This window comes from Cryptomeria japonica, chromosome 7 (assembly GCF_030272615.1).
Source record: "Cryptomeria japonica chromosome 7, Sugi_1.0, whole genome shotgun sequence".
Taxonomy (NCBI): domain Eukaryota; kingdom Viridiplantae; phylum Streptophyta; class Pinopsida; order Cupressales; family Cupressaceae; genus Cryptomeria; species Cryptomeria japonica.
This window is the reverse complement of record NC_081411.1, coordinates 637,493,461-637,514,443: the sequence shown is the minus strand read 5'-3', so window position 1 is coordinate 637,514,443 and position 20,983 is coordinate 637,493,461. Positions and strand designations below refer to the sequence as shown.

The window sequence follows — 20,983 nt, the reverse complement described above, 5'->3', positions numbered from 1 at the left end:
GAACTTGTCGGAGTAGAACTTGCCTGACTTACTGATTGTGGTTGAAGAAGAAGAACAAACATATGATATAGCAGGTCTTCTAAGCCAAACCCGAGAAGCCACTGAAAAGAGGAAAGCTACAAAGATGTCAAAGGTGATTAGAGATGAATCGGGATCGAGACAGCTCCAAATAGCCACTCCAAGAGTTGAGAAATATGGAGAGATAACAGCGGATGAGTATGATATGGAGACCACTGATTTGGGTCCACTCACCTCCAAACAAACTATAGGCGATGCAACTGATTCATTGAAAGCGGTCAAAGACATGTTGAGAGCTGAAATAGAGAAGAATAGAAGATTGGAAAGAGAGATAAGTGCATGGAGGAACTATGTCAAGCAATTTCAGCAACCATTGACACATCAAAGTCCAGTAGCCACACCACCTCCCTTGATTCCCGCAGAGTCAATTGACCATATGGAGAAAATGAGGAATTCAGCACAATTGATGGATACATGGATACAGGATTCATATACTAGAGTGAGCAACTTCATGAAAGACATCATGCAAACACTCCATACGGTTATAAAGGTCCTTGGAAGAACTCATGTCCTCATAGAGGCCTCCGAAGCATTTCCTCATGCTAGAGACGTTATCATTCCAGTGCTTCAAGTAATAAGGAAAACACCAAGAGAAGTCCTATCAAGGGAGAAAGTAAGGAGAGAAGGAATTACACCTAGCCTTCTGCGATGGAGTGGCCTGCTTCGCACAAAGAAGATCATCTTCGAGGAGATTGGAAACAGATGTAGTCAAGTTCAAGATGATATGCACCGAATCCATGATAAGATAGTGCGAGTAGCACAGATTGTCTTGGGAAAGAAGATTGATCCAAGGACAGTTATAGAGGCTAAGGAGTTGGAAGAAATAATAAAAGTTATCTTCCATGGTATTGATGGTATGACAGCCAAAGAGCAAATGAATGATATGCTTGAGATCGTAGTATTGGCAAGCAAAACTCAAGGACTCGAACTTGAATGGGAGGATGCCATCGTTAAAGCTTTCGACGAAGTCATGCGCATGGAAGAGCAGCTGAAATCTCTACCTGAGATCCCGATGACTGAGATAGAGGACATGGCGACTAGATTCATCGAATATGCCAGAAAGGAACGTGAGAAAGGGAACCAGATTCTAGAAGATAGTTTGTTATGATCTGATGTGGCATTTCGTGTTCCTATTGGAGGATGATTCCTCGGTTTCTGTGTTGGCACATGCTATTTTCTTATTGGCTTCATGATAATGATTATCTAGATAGGGTTTTCATTTGCATCAAACACTAATTAGGGTTTAGATAGCAAGATCTTGGCCCTTCATTGTATTTGGGAGTCTTATATAAACTCCACTCATTTCATTTGTATTGGTTAATAATAAGAATAATGATAGCGATAGCAATAGAGTAGAAGAGAATAGAAGAGAGAGTAAGAGTGCTAGAATAGTGGCAAGAGAAAGACTTGAAGAATTGTTATTGTTTGGCTATTGGATCAATAAAACATTGAAGTTATGGTGTTTTTGCTCAATCCTTGAAGCTTATTGCCATGGTTCTTTTATCTTCTCAAGCCAATCTTTTGATGTTAGTTTAAGCATTAGATTAAATGATGGAATGTTGCACTTAATATATTGTGAAGCTCATTATCCATACCAATAGCTTTCTTGCTGATTGTAAGCGAGCCTTGTGTTGTCAACTGGAACTCTTGAAATTGTTTAAGTTCGATTATTGCTCAATCATTGATATGCATTTAACTAATGGTGTCTATGATTAATAGTGATTTGAAGATCCCAAACATCCTTAGAAGATTGCACTAGTTCTAGTGGAGTTCTTCATGTATGGCGATGCTATAACTAGTTGAGTTTCACTCGTGTCATTTCTTCATTCATTCATTTTAGAATAGCTTACAACTTCTCTAAACCCTCATCTTTTGCCATTTTTTTTAATAGTCATCCCGTAGTCTTAGGAAGGGACCTCATTGCATATCATCTGCAAACGGCTTCATGAGATCTTTTCGACCCATAAATGCCCCTAGATGAAACAGCAATCACAACAACCAACAAAGCTTATCCACACGTAGTGATCCTACATTCATGAACCTTGGAGTCTTTTCGGGTGATCCTTAAGCTAATCTTAAGCATCCGAGAGATTTTATTCAAGAGAGGATAAGCTAAGGTATTTTATTTTGTGTTCGCATGTGCCTAAAAAACACATCAACACCACCCACCCGAATCCTTGTACTAGGTGGCTGGGAGTCATAGGGTTCTTGCAGAGATCTTCACATTGGCAGCAAGAAACCGAGAGGCTTCTCTGTTCCCTTCTTCTCTAGAACCACTAGATAGCAATGAACCTTTGAGCAGCAAAATAACTAAAAAAGATGGCAGCCACTCGTGGAATTGGAGAGTCTTCTTCTATTACTACATTTCATCCATCTTCAAGTGCTAGTAGTGGTAGCGGAAGTGGCAATGGCAGCGACATTGTTAGCAATGGCCCTACAGTTCATGAATCCAGGTTAGATTTCATATATTTTGCCACACTACTCCACGTTCCCAATCATCACATGAGAACATGGGTTGTGTTGACGTGGCTATAGTCGTGCTTCGAATCTCTCAAGTCAACACAAAATAGAATGTTGGGTATCCTATCCTCTCTTGAATAAGGAAATCCCTAATGTTGTTCTAGATGATCAAAGGGGATAACCTCAAGGTTCCAAATGTCAGGTCTTGACTACGGGATAGCTCAGCGGTCTGATGTGTTTTGTTGGTAACACAAGGGGTCTTGCGTTTACAACAAGTTGGCCTACATCCAACAATGTTGCAATTCTCAAGCTAGGAAAATAAATGCAAAAGAGATAGGGTTTAGGGATCCTAAGTACAATGGTAGAAATGGTTAATGCAACGAGTAGACAGATTTCCATAAACTAATCCTTGTTTTACCAGAGACACCCTCACAACTCTGCAAGAACAGAGCAAGCTCCTAGGAAATTAAAGGTTTTCAAACAATGAACATTCTTCTAGGCACCCAATTCTGGCACAACCTAAAACAAATACCCACAGTTGAACTGAGCACAGTTTTGGGTTCAGACTAACCATGCACAGTGACCTACAATCAACAGGTCCCCAATGGTATGAACCCAAAATCAAATCAAATACCCCCCACATTTCACCATTAAAATCATTGAACTTTAACTAGTTAAATGAAAAGAAAGCACTTGAAGGGAAATCATGCAAACAAGAGAAAACAAAAATAACAAACACCATACTTCAATGTTTATATATTGATTTCAACTGCCATTACAAGTTCTTCCAGCAGTCCTATTCTACTCCTAATCTGCAAACTATAGCTACTTCTAACTCCTAACCTCTCCCTGTCTAACTTTCTAACAAATTCTAACCCTTTACAAAAGAAAGGCCCTACCTTTTATAGATTTTACATTTCAGATCAAGGGCTAGGATTGACTGCATCCAAGGGCTGCAATATGCCTTCTAGAAGCCTAGCAGCTTTAACCCAAGCCTATTAACTTCTTAAAACTTCTTAGCTGCCACTTTCAACCACTTTCTCAACTACCGACAACTATTTGTCATCAATTTTGGTCAATCGGGTAGCTAAAGAATGACTAACCTGTGTACACCCCTTGTTTTAAGTGCATCAAACGGGGCCCACAGGTAGCCAATTTACATCAAGATTCAAAACAATTCAGTTTTACAAACTGATTTTCCTGATATTACCAACTATGCATTTTCAGGTTCTGCACATTCTTGGGTAGCATTTTGAGTTTTGTAATTGATGGTTTCCAAAAACTTCGAACATCATCCTCTTGGTCCTTTGTGCTATGATTGTTTCCTTTATCCGGTCGAATTGATGATCACCATGCTCGTGCTTCACCTTCACTTTCCGTCTTAACCGCGATCGCATCCTCAATCTGCATTTCAGGTTTCCCCTTGACTCCTTGTAGCAGCATCGATCTACAAAAACGAGTTCAAATTGAATCAATCACTTTGAAAAATTAAAGTAATTTTGACAAATATTAAATGTTCTAAGGCAACATTGGTTTCATTTTGGTGAATAGGAGGGGAAAATGAAAGATATTTTCTTTTTAAAACAATTTGAACCTCCCTTTTTTTATTTCATTTAATATTTTGCCTCCTAAGGGAGAAGTATATTTTATACTCCCTCAGGTATATTTTTGGCATTTACATGGTGAATATAACAAGAGTTTCCAAAATTTATGGGCAGCTTATTGGGCTTTATAAGACCCTTCCCTTTTTTTTGTGGAAGACATGAGCTTTATATTCATCACCTTGACTTAAATGCTCATCACCTTAAGTATTTTGGAAGAGAATTTTCGGCGATTAAAGAAAAAGCATGAACCTTATTTTTAATTCGCCTAAGTTGGGTCTTTTGTCAACTCAATCTGAAGAAGATATCGAACCTTATATTTTTGCTTCGAAACTACACTCCCCATCGGCATTTTATCAAGGAATCAAGGCATGATTCCCATTTCCTCTCTACGTGAGGCCTTTTTCAAGTATTTTTCAGCATTTGCAAAGGGATTGACAAATGCGACTCTACCTTCTGCGTGGGCTTTCTCTTGTTGGGCTTTCTTCGGCGATTTTATATTTTATACGAGCAAATGCCAGAACTTTTTCCTGCAATTCCAATACCCACACTTGGGACACCATTTTCGTGTTTGGCTCAGCATTTTGAGATTGTAGGGGCGACAAAAGAAAGTGTTTTGCTTCCTTTGTAGCCCACAAACTCTATTTGCAATTGCTTTCGCGTTTTTGGGCTATAAAGGCGTGATATGGAAATGTACGAATTTTTTCATTGTTTCGATTTTATTCCACCCCACGAATTTGATTTGACCTGTCTTGGGATTTCTATCAGCACTTGAAGACGATGAAAGGAGGTAATTTCAAAGGAAAACTCGAACTTTATTTTTTATTGGCTTTTCAACTTTCACGACTTTTACCTGCCTTGCCCCTAGACACCATTCGAGATAATTTTCGGGATCATCAGGGATGTTGGAAATGCAAAGTCAAGATTTTCTCGGCATTTTACAGTGATAACAACAACCTTGCTCTTCTTTCTTTTTATGCCAAGAAGCCCGAACTTTGCTTTGATCTTTGATTTCACTCTGTTCTCCATGTTTGAGTTTACAATGTCGAGATTTTGGAATAGCCTTGGGCCTACAAAGGCGCTTAAAAGGCAAACAAAATGGCTTGAATTCATCTTACGACTATCTCTCTCTGGCTCGAGCAGACAAAATAGGGAACACTACAAGAGGGGGGTCCCTGTCAAAGACGAGATGTGTTGTGTAGAGCACAACAGGTTGGAACAAAGATAAATATGATGCAATCAAAAGTCTAATGGAGACTTTTGGTTCTATTGCACCATTCCATTCCACGCAACTAGGTAATTCTTTTTTCTTGTTTTAAAATATATAGCTTGATTCATCTCTTGAATTTTATATTTAGAGGTATATTGTTCATTCAAATTTAAACTCTCCATTTTACAATACTCATTTATTTAATTTATTGTGTTGGATGTCCTCATTGGCAAAACATATTGGATCCCATTACTGTTTGTAGGGAAAGGTTCAAATCCCCTAATGATGAGGAGATTAAGGGCCCCTTTTTTTCTCAAAAGTGATATAATGATTAAGATTTTTAATTTAGGCTTTATTCAATCATTGATTTTGTTTCTTTCTCAAATGGCACAATTTCATTTAGTCTATTGATGTTTGAGGAAACACAAAAAATGTTGAATTCCTTTGTCAAGCTTTGGAGGGAAACTTGGCTAAAGTGGGTGAGTGCAAGTAATTACAAATAATTGCTTATTTTGGCTAATGTGTGTAACGAGAATGTAGTTGATTTTTTTTGCATATTTTTGTTCACACTTATGTCAATGTTTCACAATAATTGCAATTCATTGAGTCTTTAACGATTCTCCTATGAGTTGTTGATGGGGAGAAGCCCACAATGGACAATATATATGACAGCATGTATAGGGCCAAGGAAGCCATTAGATGCATTTATGTGGAAGATGAGAATAAGTACTGCCCTATTTGGCAATCACTGATAGACGATGACACCTCCAACTTCACAAGCCCATACACGCAATTGCTTATTTCTTCAATCCAGCATTCCAATTTTGCATTGATTTCAAGGCAAATGAGGAGATTCTGAGTGGGCTCTACATTATCATAGAGCATTATGAAGAATAAATTTTGGTGTTGGAGCACAAACAGTCACAAAGATTGAGATCTTTAAACTTGCACAAGGAGATCCCTTTGCACGATACATATGCAAGGCAACTTGGTTGACATTGCAACCAAGTAAAAATCTATTAAGGAAATAATTTAAGTTTAAATATTAAAACTTTTCCTTTTTTTACATTATTATTAAATATTGAAACTTAAGTTGGACAATGAGGTTGATTTTTTTCCCTTTCTCATCTCAAATAAATGTTGGGAAAGATTTGGTGCTAAGGTATTGTTGATGTGTTTTTATGGCACCATGCAACACAGAATAAAAAACTAAGTATTCTATCCTCTCTTGAACAAAGAGCTCTCGGATGCTAAACTGCGTTCAAACAAGACGACTACAAGGTTCTAATAGTCAAGTCTTGACTTTATACATGGATAGACTCAATGTATAGATGTGATTGCTGGTAATCCAAGGGAACTTACGTTTATACTTGAACTTCAATTGGAACTCCTTCAATATGACTAGAACTTGATCATCCAATATAGCAATCTTGTGATGGTTTCTTGTAAACTAACTTGAATTGATAAAAGGATACAAAAAGGAAGGGTTTAGAGAATCTATGCTAACTCCTAATTCCTAAGGACAATGATAATAATGATTGATGCTTTGATAGACAAATCCTTCATGAAACTACTTTCTAAAAACTAGAGATAGATCACAACGCCATAGAAAGTGTGTGATCTCCTAAGGTAGTGAAAGATCTTCATATTGTAAACAATCCATTCAAGTACCCAATACTAGCATGACCTAAATGAAATATTCACAATCAAACTTAGCCACAATACTAATTAGGTTCAAACTAACCATGCAATACAACTTGCAATCAACAAGGTGTAAATGGTATGAACTGAAGGATTCATCAAAAATCATCACACTTCCCCATCATAATCAATGAACTTTATCTAAATTTGAGGATATAACAAGAAACCATATAGTATGTAGAAGAAACACCACCATTCACCATAGATCCAATGAAAAGTATATTATTTAACATGCATTGGCAACAATTTCTACCTTCTCCTACTCTCCTCTAACTCTATTCTAACTTCTACCTATTACTAAACCATTAACCTTTACAAATGAGAAGGCCTATCCTTATATAGAGCTCTCTTTACAATTCAAAGGCTCAAATTGATTCTCAAATCAATGGTCAAGATTTTACAATAAAACCCTTATTAGGGTTTGTTACAACAAACTCCTTCTTGACCAATTTGAAAATTATAATGAATAGGACACATGTCCTTTGAATGCCAACCAATGAGTGATGAGGTTAGGTACATCGAACTTTGTGCCTCCACGTGTGGTAGGTATCCTCCTTGTTGGATGAGTCAAATACATTGAATCTAGATGCTTTAACTTGGGATGGTGTCATTAGGTTGGTGATAACTAAGCGCCACCTCAACTACTTGCTCCTCTTGTAGATCATCACAAGTGTATGTATTTGAGTAATATCTCTTGATACTCAACATTTCCAATTGCTTCATGACAGATGTGATGATGGTGAGAGATATTCCCAAATTGCATCACCTATTCTTCTTCATACTTGGGAATCCTGCCTTTGATGTAGACCTTGTGATGTCTAAGCTTGATGTACTTGACCTTCTCCTTGCATTGGTGATTGATCTTCCTTGTCTTTTTACATTGCCTCAACCTTCTCTCATGTGATGAAGTCCACCTTCAAGATTTTGATGTAGGCTCTGTGGTATCTAAGTTGGATCCTTCCTTTGTTCATGATGTGCTTGGATAGCTCGCCTTGAAGTGGGAAAGTATCTCCATATGTATGTGGTGTATTTGAATGTAGAGTCTCTCCTTTTTATCTCCTTCAAGTACTAACCTTGATGATGCTTGACGTTGACAGTCCTTGATCTTAAAATGTGGAACATGTTTTTAAAATGATTGAACTCCTTGCCTTTATGTAGGAGTATCCTCATGTCTTACTACCTTTGAATCTTGGATTTCCAAAGGAAATTCAAGATAATTGCAAAATTTCCTCATTTAATTGCTATACCTTGAATACCTTGATGAAGTGCAAGTTTTTTCCTTGTGTTGTCATCTTGAACTTGTGGATCTTTGATGTAACGAATTGCATCTTCACCATCATATTGTAGACCTTGATGTTGGCCTTGTTCGGCATTCTTGTGCTTGCTGATGAAGTCTTCCTCTTCACTTTGATCTCATGAACTTGCATATCTTAAAAAAGGTGGAACATGCCCTGAATTTGTAGACTTCGTTCTTCATATTGATAAGTCCACCTCCATGCTCCATGAATACTACCACCAGCCCTAAACATGAAAACAAATACATTTTGATCAAGATACTAACAATATTTTCAAATCTGGAAATGAATTTCAAGTCTGATTTATTTTAATTAGCTTCTGATTTTGACCACATTTCCCCTGAATTTGCACTACATCAGGTCTTGAACAATTCACATTAGGTCTGCATGAATCTGCTTTAAATTCGGATTAAATTGTCTTTAAAATTGAATTTAATTGTGAGAAAATGATTTCTTGAACCCCTCCTTTATATGTGCTCTATGTCAACTCATCCTCGAGATGCATGAGGTTGGCCATGAAGAGTTTCTTGAATTACCAAATTTCCTTGGTCCTTACTCAGGTTGGCCAGATCTGATTGATGAATTTGTTGCAAGTCGGCCTTTATCTTTCTTTTTGTGTTTGAAGGTATAAATAAAAGGTTTGAATGGTTCGTTCAACACATTTCTCATTGCAATTCTTTTAAATCAGCTCTGAAATTGTAGATTTTGTTCTTCACCTTTTGAAGTCTGTCTTAAATTCACTTCAGGTCTGATGAAATTTGTTTCAAAATTGCAAGGTAATTGGTGAAAAATTGCCTTAGGCCTGCTGATTAATTTCGTTCAGATCTGCTCTTCCACGATTTGCTTGTAATAAATTGAATTGGTGCTTGTGAAATGGTATGTTTTCACTTTATATGGGTGTTTGGAGTCATAACCCTTGGCTTTACACTTTCTAAGTGAGCTGACCTTTCAGCTTTTACATCTTTAAAACGTTTCACTTTCAATGCAAAGCCAACCTTGTTTGATTTATTTCTAGCTCTGAAAGATGTGACTTTCTTTATGGATAGCACCGACCTTTGTTTGGAATTCGAACCAACACAACCTTTCCCTCTGTAGCGCATGCCTCAAGTAGTCCATAAAAATCGTGGAATTCTCCAAGGCAAGGATACATTTTATATCTCATAGGGAAGTCATGGATTCCTCCAACCCAAGGAAAATGAGAAGTTCGTGGATTCCTTGGGGTCAAGGAATTTGAGCACTTATAGATAAATCATTCATCTTCCTCTCCAACTTATTGATTTTGCTGATCGCTTCAACTCTCCTTGCCTTCCTCATTAAAACACTTTGTTTGCAAATTTGGAAGTCTTTAAAGACGAACTTTGCAGTGCAACTTTCACTTCACATCACTCTTAAGTCCAAGTCGTGGATTCCTTGAGGTCAAGGAATTTGAGCACTCATAGCCTACTTCCCTCAAGTTCACTTTTTGTCCAATTCGTTGGTTTCACCAAGTAAAGGAAATTTATGCAAGATTGATTGGAGGTAATCTATCCTTGTTGAAATCATTTTAAGCATCACCAAACTTATACATTTCGCCCAAGCCTTTCTATCCTTGTTGAAATGATTTTAAGCATCACCAAACTTATGCATTTCGCCAAACCCTTGGAAGATTAATCAACACACCACTTCCCTAAAGTTGTGGATTCCTTGAGGTCAAGGAATTTGAGCACTCAAGGACAAATCGCACTCCTCCCTTCAAGCCTTGGATTTTGGGGAGTGATGGATAAATCTTTGCATTGGATCGTGAAGTCTTGGATAGATTCATTCATTTCAGCTCACACCTAGCTTGATGGATAAGATTGATAGTGCAACTCTTACTCGACTCTACTTCTCAAGACTTCCAAGTCGTGGATTCCTTGGAGTCCAGGAATTTGAGCACCTCCAGTCTTCCAAGTCATAGATTCCTTGACTTCAACGAAAAATTCATTTTCATCCACACTTGAAAATTTTTTGATATCCATTCTTCATCCACCTAGGGGTCTTGATTGACTCTTCTCTTCCTCATCTAGTCCTTGAAACACTTCTACTTGCTTGAGAGGTTCTCATCATTCAGAAAACTTATCTCATGACTTAGCTTATGGGTTACATTGTGAATCACCTTTCAATGAAGCTCTTTACTCTTATCCAACACTTAAGCACAAAAGCTGAGCGAACTCTATGCCATCCCCAAGGAAGATTGGATTGATGCTAGACTGCCTAACAATCCTAAGACTCACTCCACCTTGGACTAGCAAAACCAAACCCTCTCATAAGCAAAGGCTAAAGACTCGAACTATTGCCAAGCTAGACGAGTAAGCTAAAACAACTATGCAATCAAGCAAAAAGTGGGGGTCCCCATTTGCAATGAGGTGATGTGTGAAAATGTCACAACAGGTACCAAATCTTCAAAGGAATGTAAAGCTTGAATGATCTAGTTTATGTTCACTACAACTTTCACCTTTGCCACAAATAGATTTTGGATAGTGACTTATCACCCATTACACTAGAGGAGATTGATCCACAATCAGATTGGATCACTGAGGTTGAGGATCCTATCTTTAGTGATGGGATTGAGTTGACTAGGTGGATAGAGAGGCAAAGGCAGTAGCCATGGCAAAAGAGGAGGATAGAGCATGGGCAAATCCCTTGGATGTTAGTGTGAGTGTCACTAAGACATAATCAGATATCATGGTTGCATCATAATCTAGGACCTATCTTAGACGGCCAAGCATGAGGGCCAAATGATGCAGGCTCCTCTGAGCCATAGACTTCTAGCTTTTGTTTTGGTATTTGATTGGAACTTTTGATGCAATCAATTTCATATACCATGAGTTTTGTAAATGTTTGACAATATGTATATATCTAAATGTGTTATTTTCTTCAACTAAAATTTGCACTTCTATATGTGATCAAAGTAGCTTCTATTTGATGAGGTTATTGTGTCTTTAAGGTTTATTTATTAAAGGGTGCATGAAACAAGTTTATATGTGTTTTTCAATTTTTTGAGTTTGTGCTGAGTGTGGTTGTCGAGTCAAAGTCCAGGTCAAAAATCAGCTTGCCGAGTCCGAGGCAAGTCTAATTCAAAAAACAGCTTGCTGAGTCTGAGGAAAGTCCAAGTATAGTGACACTGATTTTGGGCAGCCTCACTTACAATATTTATCTTTGCAGAAAAGGTGCTTTGATATTTATTTGATATCTGTGGACCTAAATACTAAAATTTAATGGAATTTCCTTCAACTGTAAGTCCTTCAAATAATAACCAGAATTTGGCAATATAGTTACATGTCTAATGTTTGATTCTTTCATGTTTCCATAATCTTGTAAGTTTAATTCAACCCATAATCTTGTAAGTTTAATTCAACAGTCCAACATTTCGATACTAATATTGTTCTCCTTGTAAAATGTCTTTAATATTTTCAGATTTTTTTAATCTAGGGATGGGGATGGTGTATGGGTGTGTTTGACTCTGTGTATATACAAACTGCTTGTAATATGACCCAAATCTTGCTTGTCTAATTTCTAGAAAATATTTCAAACACCACGGAAAAATATGGCTGGCTTAAGCTTGTACACAGCACCATGAATCTTTATGAAAAGAATTAGGAACAATGGCAGAGTGGTAAATTTTGTTGAGAATGGACATTGAAGTGAACATGTACCAGTATAATATCTAAGTTGTGTGTAGTTGTACATCAGGTAAGTGTCAATGTGAATGTGTTCTTGTGTAGTATGTGCATAAATGTAATTTCATTTCATGTACTAAAGTGATATTTGCATGCATGTATTACACAGTCATTGCATGATTTATTGCAAATTGTTTAATGTCCAAGCATGTTAAGCATCAGCATTTGTGTATGGTAAAGAGGATCAACCTGTTAGAGTTTAATGCAAGAACCGTCAAACATTTCAAAGAAACAAGGCCTTGCCACTTGATTCTGTCATCTGAGAGATTATTTGCAGTGAGACGTAATTTCTGCAATTAGAATAACCCAAATTTCAATATCCATTCTAAACTATCGTCTGCTTGAAAGTAACTTAACTTATAAACTTCACAAAAAGTAAATAAGCACAACTATTTACAGGTTAAAAGCCTGAAGCTACCAAAATAATGACTAAAAAAGATTGCAAAAACAACAAAAAAATCATTAAATAAAATATTGTGAATGGAAAAATGCAAATTCTGTACTTGTAAATTGGTGAGGTTTCCAATTTCAGCTGGTACTTCTTGCAAGCAGTTATCACCAATATCTAGTACTCGTGTTGAAGGCCCAACTGCAAATACATCTTCTGGTACTACCTATCCATTTTCAAACCAAAGACCCCATAAAATCATGTATAATATCTACAGTACTAACTCATCGCTTTGACAGCAGACAATACCAAAAGCACTAGAATTTATGAGATTATGAAATAGAAAGTATCACTAACTGGCATGATAAAGCAGTAGAGTTATCTGAGAATATTTGATGAGCCATTAATCTAATTGAAAAACGACCAAAACCTTTCAAGGCTGCATAACAAATAAGAAAGAAAAAATGTAAAGGGAACTCCTGTTCCAATTTTTGTATCAATATTCAGAATAAATTCTTTTCTGGTCTCCATATGATAGACATGAGTGCATAGTAAGGATGATAGCCACTTGATAAAAGTTGAAAACAAACTGTAAATACATATGGTAGTCTGATAATACCAAGAACGGGATGCACCACATTGGAAATCAAAGAACCAAGGTAATGAGAAGTAAAAAGTTGAATAGGGAAAGCCTTTTGGATTGTATGTCACTCCCCCAAAAATAGATAAAAGATGATTTTTATATGCGTCATGTTTCTCCAAGTCTTAAGCACAGGGAGATGGGTTCTGGAGATAACAAAACTAATTCTAGATTTGAGGTTCAGCACAGGTATGGTAATCAAAACGATACATAAAAAATATCTGAATTTATAAAAAAAATGGATATAAGAAATAACACAAACAGACCAAAGAATTTTAAAAAGTGCATGCATAAATTTGTTTCTTAAGCTTGACACAGGGCTTTTGACAATGACTCTCATATAAACGTTATAGTGGGGCTTCAACTATTAGACTGCCACTAATTGCAAATATATTTTCCCTAGTTTTTGCATGTCAGTTGATCGAAGACACTGTCATATTGACTTATTTTCTTTATGAATATTATTAACTATATTCTCCAACATTTAATCTTTAGAACCTTGTTTACGATAGTAAGGAATGGATGGTGCTAATGATTTTCCCATATGGTATAAGTATCATTTTGGTGATGCAAAGGTGTGTGTGAATGAGCTAATGGGGGAGGTCTCTTGCTTCCCCTCCCTGCACACAGTGCAATACCAAAAGTGAGGCCTGACTAAGAGTATTAGTCTTTATCTGTATTGGCATAATTCAATAACCTTGCTAGTTTAACATGATTAATATAGAAAATTCAGTAACCACTTTTTGGATGAGTTCAATTTATAGCTATTGTAAAAGATAGGCACAATATTTGAAGTCTCACTGAAAACTCCCATCTAAAGTAAACAGGTTAGGGTCATACAGAGCCCCCATTTGGGTTGAAGGTTAATCCCATAGAAGTTAAGAGTCTGATAGAGGTGTTGAGCATTGGAAGCCACAAGACAAGAAGAGGAGAAAGAAAGAGAGGAACGAGATAGAGGAAGATATGCAGAATGAGAAGCTCCAGAAGGAAACAAATTTCAAGTTGAGTACATACCAAATACAGAACCAGATGGAATGCCATGAGAAGCATATCTCAATTGATGCTCATATACTTTGAGAATGAGGTGAAGAAGAAAGAGACATGAAAGGGGTTTTGGAAGTGGACGCAAATGGAAGTGAGGGTAGCAAAGGGTATAGGAAGGAAACTTAGAAGGAGAAACAAGAGTAGAAGTGGGGGGGAAAGAAGCAACCACCAGGGAAATAATGCGAGGAAGCTTAGGATTCATTTACATATGTGGTAGAGACCTTGCACTCTTGTCATCAATTTGAATTTTCTGATCTTTAGGGCTACATCCATCTTACATTGGGCCTTCAATCTCTTCCTTCTTTCTTCCTCATCACCTCAACTTCCTCTAGTGGTTCCTAACTATGTCATTGTGTACAAGTAACAACCTTAGTTATTGCTCTCACCTAACTTAGTTGGGATGCACTAGCTGATTTTTTACTTTTTTTTTGTTTTTGATACATCTAAAGCTCTCTAAAATCTTGGCTTGAAGATAGCTCATGTTCTTTCCTACCTGGATTCTCTCCTGAAGCAAGATTTTTTCTTTGATTGACCTATTTACCTAAGGCAAGGGTTGTTGATCCATATGAGCCTCAATGAACCTAGGAGATAAAACATCAACCTCTAAGTCTAAAAGTCCCTTGGGAGTGACCTTCGTCAGTTAATTTATACGAATTCAAGTTATTCAACTATGTTCTCACCTCCTGACCTTCAATTCATCAACACAATTGGATAATAATCTTTTTGATTTTGCCATATGATATATCTACTTCCAAACAATTATACCATGAATCCCTTAGAGTCATAAACATGCTTTTCATAGAAAAGCTTGAAGTTGAACCTAGCAATTTTCCCACCATATACTTGGTATCAATGCTGGTGTGACACCCATCTATGCCAATATAGATAAGGAAACTAGACACCTATGTTGTGCTTTCCAATCAAGAGGAAATGTAACTCAAAATCCTAGTGCATATACTCCAGCATGCTCACCTAATCGCTAGTGTAACTAAGAGGCAAGTAGCGATATTAAGAGAAGTTGCAAACTTTGATTATTGTGAACGTGGGAAACTAGATGGACCAATTTGCCCACTTGGAAATCATTGCCCTAGCCTGCTAAAATTCTAATATGCAAGTGGTTGTCCAAGATTCTCATACAAAACATCAAGAAGGCATCATTGACCCTGCAATAATGTGTCAGGGACTCATTGTATTCCAACTAAGGATGGTGTTTGTAGATATGAATTGTGTTACCTAAACCCACTTTGGTCAAACTAGCAAAATATTTAGTCCTCACCATGGCATAGGCTAGGTTTCATAGGTGTGAAACTTGCAAGTCTTCTCAAATTAACATAACTACTTATAAATGCACTTGCTAATCAAAATACTCTTAATAAAAAAATCATACCTTCACAAATGGAGTTTATAATATAGAATATCCAAAACTTGAACGTCCTCACCTCTTCTTGACTAGCTACACAATTAAGCAAGCTAATCATTATAGAAAGTTGTTACACAAATTCATTTATCTTTGTCACCTTCAACAACCCATTTGACCTCCTCAATTCCTCCAACTAATACTTTTCCACTTGCTCTTGACGATCCAAGAAGTAGTCCTTTCATGCATCATCACATTCATCTAGGTTTATTTGTTGAGTTTCATATTACAAAAATAAGCCAAAAGCCTCCTCAAAGAAATCTACACTGAACTTGCCAATGACATAATTATCTACCATGCAAATTTCTCTTTTTTCTAGGTTAGAGTACCTAGCACAAGCAAAGACCAACTCTTGGTTTTGGGCTGACAAAGGAAATGCAGTGGCTTTGATGAACCCACTATCTCTAAGCACATGTGCAATCTTATTCCATGATTTTAAAATGATATGCCATCACAAGAGAAAATATATGAAACCTTAGCAAGCAACTTTGGCACACGAGTGATCTTGGTGTAACTTCAAACTGCAAAAATTTAGTCTACTGCTGAAAATATATCTATAAAACCTAAGTTAGAGCTTCATGTATAGGAATTGGTACACATTCAAGTATATCTAATTCGAGAATACCACTCGCACCAAACCTGATCGCTGTAAAAATTGAGTTAATGCACAAGGAGATCAACATGAGATTTGAGTGATGCTCTCTCAACCAGAAAAAGAGGGCAACGTGCTTGCCATAGCTCGAGGTTGAGTGTCCCCTCTTAGTGCATCCTCGAGGAAAAGTTTGAAAGGTCATTTTGTTTCCTCCCAACATTTTACCCTCATTTTTTATCAGACATTAAACCATTCCTTGTTAATATTATTTTATATATAAAAAAATGTCAATATTGATTCCAACATCAAACATTGATTGAAGTTAGAAAAAGGTATTTTTTTAATGCATAGGAAGGGATCTGCACATAGCTAGGAGCCTTGGTCATGTCACCTGATAGCCAAGGCACGTCACCCTATGGGTACATCCTAGATGTAGACCTACCCATAGGGCACTTGGGCATCAAGAGGGACATACCCATAGGGTACTGTTGTGACCTTTTCACACATCGCCCCATTGCAAACAAGGACCCCCTCTTTCCTGCTTTCTGCGTTGGTTAGTTTAGGGTTTTGGCAGCATAATGGGCAATTTTGATTTCCAGTGCCCGAGTCTCGGATTTTTTATCATGCCTAATTGTCAATTAGGGTTTTCAAATTAGGGTTTTCAAAGTTATAGGATTAAGTGCATAAAAGTTGAGATTTTAAATGATCCTAATTTTGTCTAAATGTAAACCTTTTGAGCGTCAACATGTTTTTGAACGTCCTCGTCGGTGATTTTTAAGTGCCTAGGTGTTTTAGGACCTTTAGGAGTTGTTTTCTCGCTCCTAGGAAGTTATTCAAGTTGATTTTGCACTTTATCCCAATAGGTTTTCTTTTGTTTTGCTCAAATTTTGGTGAATTTGCCTAAGTCCTGACGTATTTTATTGAAAATCTAAGTGTCCCGGTGATTTTGAGTGGTTAAATTGTTAAATTTTGGATGGAAATTCATATTCTAATGGTCAAAATATCAAAATTCCACACTGGAGGTGCTTTTCCCCCCACATTTCCCATGACCCATGATTTTCCCCCACTCATTATCCAGACATGGGGTGATTTTCCACCAGGATGCTCAAAATTTGACTAAGTGTGGGAATTTTTCTTGACAACCCACGATTTTCCACCAGGACTACGGATGACTTTAATGATTATTAAAATGATGATTCCTAATGCCTATCGATTTTCCACCAAGACTTTTATGACAAGATTTTGTGGATTTTAATGCAGATAGTGATTCCAAACCTTAGGCGAATTTCCACAAGTGATGATTTTAATGATTTTAGGGCCGGATAACTATCCAAATAGGGGTCGAGTTTCCCCCAAGAGGATTTTTTGTGGTAAATGGCAAGTTTGGATTGGAATTTTCATTCCAGATAGGGGTCGATTTTCCCCTGGAGACAATTTTGTGCAAAATTGATAAATTTTTGTCAGGATTTTTATCCTAGCATGGGGCGATTTTCCCCCAAAGAGGTATCTAATGATTTTTTAATGATTTTTAATGGGATTTTTATCCCAGTTAAAATTGATTTTCCCCTAGATGGTCATTTTTAATCTAAATTTTAAAATCTTTCAAATAAATTGACACAAATTTAATTGTTTTTGCAATGAGCATTTAATAATTTTCACCTTCTAGAAGCAAATCGATTTTCTCCAGGCAACTATAAGTAACGAAGTTTTATCCCACATTGCTTGTGTGGTGAAAACTCAAGGTAAAAGCAAATTTAAAAGAGGGTGTCCAGCAATATTATAATATTATAATTGCTGATGGTGATCACTAAGTTATGAATTGGAAACATTTTGGTGGCTGATTGTGACTTTTCCAGCTAGGCGTTTTTTTTGCTAAGTGTCATTTTGACACCATTTCTCAAGTTGGAGTTGCAGTTTGAAGTTATTTTCTGCCCAATCAGACCTGGGCGATATTTTTAGACAGCCATCAGAGCAAGTTTAAACTCCATTTTCAGACTCGTGAGATTTTTGGGAGGTGGCGCCATAGTTGGAAGGGGGCGATTTTATTTTGGAGCTTATTTGACACCATTTTTGGTGTATCTCCTTCGTCATTGGTGGCTGCCATTGTTATTCCTTGCTGTGATAACTTCCAGATCTGAGTTTGACGACATTATTGCAGCTTCTGTGACCTCCATTGTTGGATGGTAATTATTTTCAGACTTAATTTTTCATTGCCCAGCCAATCCCAACCTAGGCAATTTTGTTTGGAGGAGTTTTCTGAGGTTTTTTAGAGCATTTTCAGACCTTTTTAATACCATTGCAGGTCTGAAACTTCATTGTCAAGGGGCTGTCCTCAGAACTTTACCATTTCCAGCCACCTACCTTTTTGGGCGATTTCACTTGGAGTGCATTTTTGCACCATTTCTTGGCAATTTTCTGAGTTTACTATCATTCCTAGAGGTGCTGGTAAGTCTGAAAACTTGTCTTTAGACTTGTCTTTAGACTTGTCTTCGGACTGAAAATTCACTTCCAACCCTACATACATGCTCAGATTTATTCATTTTTGCCTTGGGAAATTTATTTTCATCATAGATTTTGCATAACACGCGATTGCAACATGATTTTAATCACTAATTTATAGAGTTGCGGGTTGTCTTCAGACTTGTTGGCAGCCATTGTTGACCTCAGGAAGGTGTCCTCAGACAACTTTTGTGTGAAAACACTACTTTTCACACCTTTCCTAGTTCAATTCCCAATCTGGTATACTCCTTTGCACTCTAATTTTGATAAAATTTCTAAGTATAAGGAGGTGTCTTCAGACTTTGCTAAGTCTGAAAATTGATAATTTTAATGATTTTCATAAGGGTCTGATACCCTAATCTTGTCATATTTACTATTCATTAGGAATGTGGATAAATTTCCTGATTTCCATTCTAAAAATTGTCTAATCCTTAGGAAATCAGAACTTGTTATCAAGAATATTTTCCTAAGTTGCTAACTTCCAGTTTCATACAGGTGCAATGTTGAAGTTGGGAATTAGCATTCGGAAGGAACAACAGAGGATTGTTGAGACGGGATTCTATCCAGAATCCAAGATGTCATCCAAATGGAAGGAGATTACAGACACGAACATGCATTTCTTGAACATGGGCCAGATGCGACAGCAGATATTCGGAATTGGAAGCCAGATTCCTTCCCCAGCTAATGTAAACATTATGAAGAGTGGCATTTATCAGGCCGTTGGATTCCCGCAATCCATATAGTGTAGCGAGTTAATCCTGGAGTGTGCACAATGTTATGATCCTCGCTCCCGAATGATCAAGACTCCTAAGGGTGCCATCATTGCCTACCTTGCTGAGGATGCTATTGCTAAGGTGTTTGGAATTCCACATGGAGGAGACATGAAAGATAGAACCAAAGATGAATATAAAAAAAGATATAAGAAGAAGATGGATGCGTGCAAGACCATAGTAAACAAGGAGTGGATGATCAATCCTAGGACTAATCATTCCAAGGCTCCCAAGAGACTCATGTGCACAGATTTCAAGGATGAATATAGTGATTTAGTATTCCTGCTTAACCGAGTGATGGGGATGTCGCAGGGTGCAATATACGATGGATGGTTGTTTTATTTCATCCAGGATTGTCTAAAAGGAACATTGATCAATTCGTCTAAAATCATAAGTGACAATCTAGATTTTCAGCTGAGGAATGTGGAGAGATCCAGGTCATTCGCCATGACTTCCTATTTGGTGTACCTGCTTGCACGATTTGTTACCTACAAAGGATTGATATGCAGAGGTGAAGTCAAGAATGGACAAGGACAATTCAGAAGTTATGAATGCCATCCATAGCTGAACATGTATCAAATTGAAGATTATAAGAGAGTGAATGATGCATTCACCATGTACATAACATGGATGTTGCAAGGCAGAATCCACAGGAGGTTGTCCAAGGAGGCAACAGAGCTGATAGAGAAATATGGATCGTGGTACATACAGTTTCCCACTTTCACATATCTAAGGATTCATGGATTTCAATCCGAACCTTACAGACTTCCTAAATATCCTACTGACAGAATGATCCTGTTGGAAGTGGTGAGACAGCTTCTGAAATATGATTCTATCTAGAAAGAAAAACATAGAACGGGGATGACATTTCCTATTTCAGTAGGGAAGACATAGGAGGTTTGCCAATCCACCATAGCAGCCAGCACAGCAATTGAAGAGCTTGCATTCTATCGATTTGCAACATACAAAAGAAGAGAAAGATTTGATCCAAATAAGAAAGTTGGAAGGATCAGGGGAGATAAGTTCATCCACAAGGTAGACATAGAGGATTATTGGGCCAACTTGATGGACAAGCAAGTAGTGAAAAGAAGAATATGGTCCAGAATGTCAGTGAATTTCATGAGGAAGTGTGGACTTTTCCTCATTCTTGATCAAGTATTAGATGATAAGGATCATACACATCCACTATATTGGAATGAAATGAAGAAGGCGATTTTATTGCCTAATTGGTCAGAACTAGAAGGGATAGATTTGAATGTGTTGATGAGAGAGGTCTTGAGTTTCTCCCGAGGATGGGTAGATAATCAAATGAACAAGTTAGTTGACATGGGTGTTACCTTCACTTATGAAAAGATGAAACGGGAGGAATTTGCTTTTGAAGATGATCAAAGAACTATCAGTGACATAAGGAATTGTGCAGATGAAGAGAGTCAAGCTCCTAAACAAAGGAAGAACACACCAAGAGAAGTCAAGGCTAGAGGGAAGAAGATTGAGGAGGTCAAGAAGAAGAAGCAAAAGACTATCATTCCTTCACCTATCATTCCTTCACCATCCCTCAGTGTCTCATCAATCAAGGAAGTTGAAGTGCCA

General features: G+C 37.3%; 1 protein-coding gene across 3 annotated transcripts in view; it reads right to left on the bottom strand.

Moving 5' to 3' along the window:
- The window catches only part of LOC131057396 (plant intracellular Ras-group-related LRR protein 8), a 248,971-nt gene that overhangs the window by 97,826 nt on the left and 130,162 nt on the right, over positions 1-20,983 (bottom strand). For all 3 annotated transcript variants that reach the window (XM_057991568.2, XM_057991567.2, XM_057991569.2), the window contains exons 4-5: positions 12,547-12,657; positions 12,233-12,333 (exon numbers count right to left, since the gene is read on the bottom strand). In XM_057991568.2, the coding sequence (XP_057847551.1) occupies positions 12,233-12,333; positions 12,547-12,657 (212 nt within the window). The remainder of the gene's footprint in view (positions 1-12,232; positions 12,334-12,546; positions 12,658-20,983) is intronic.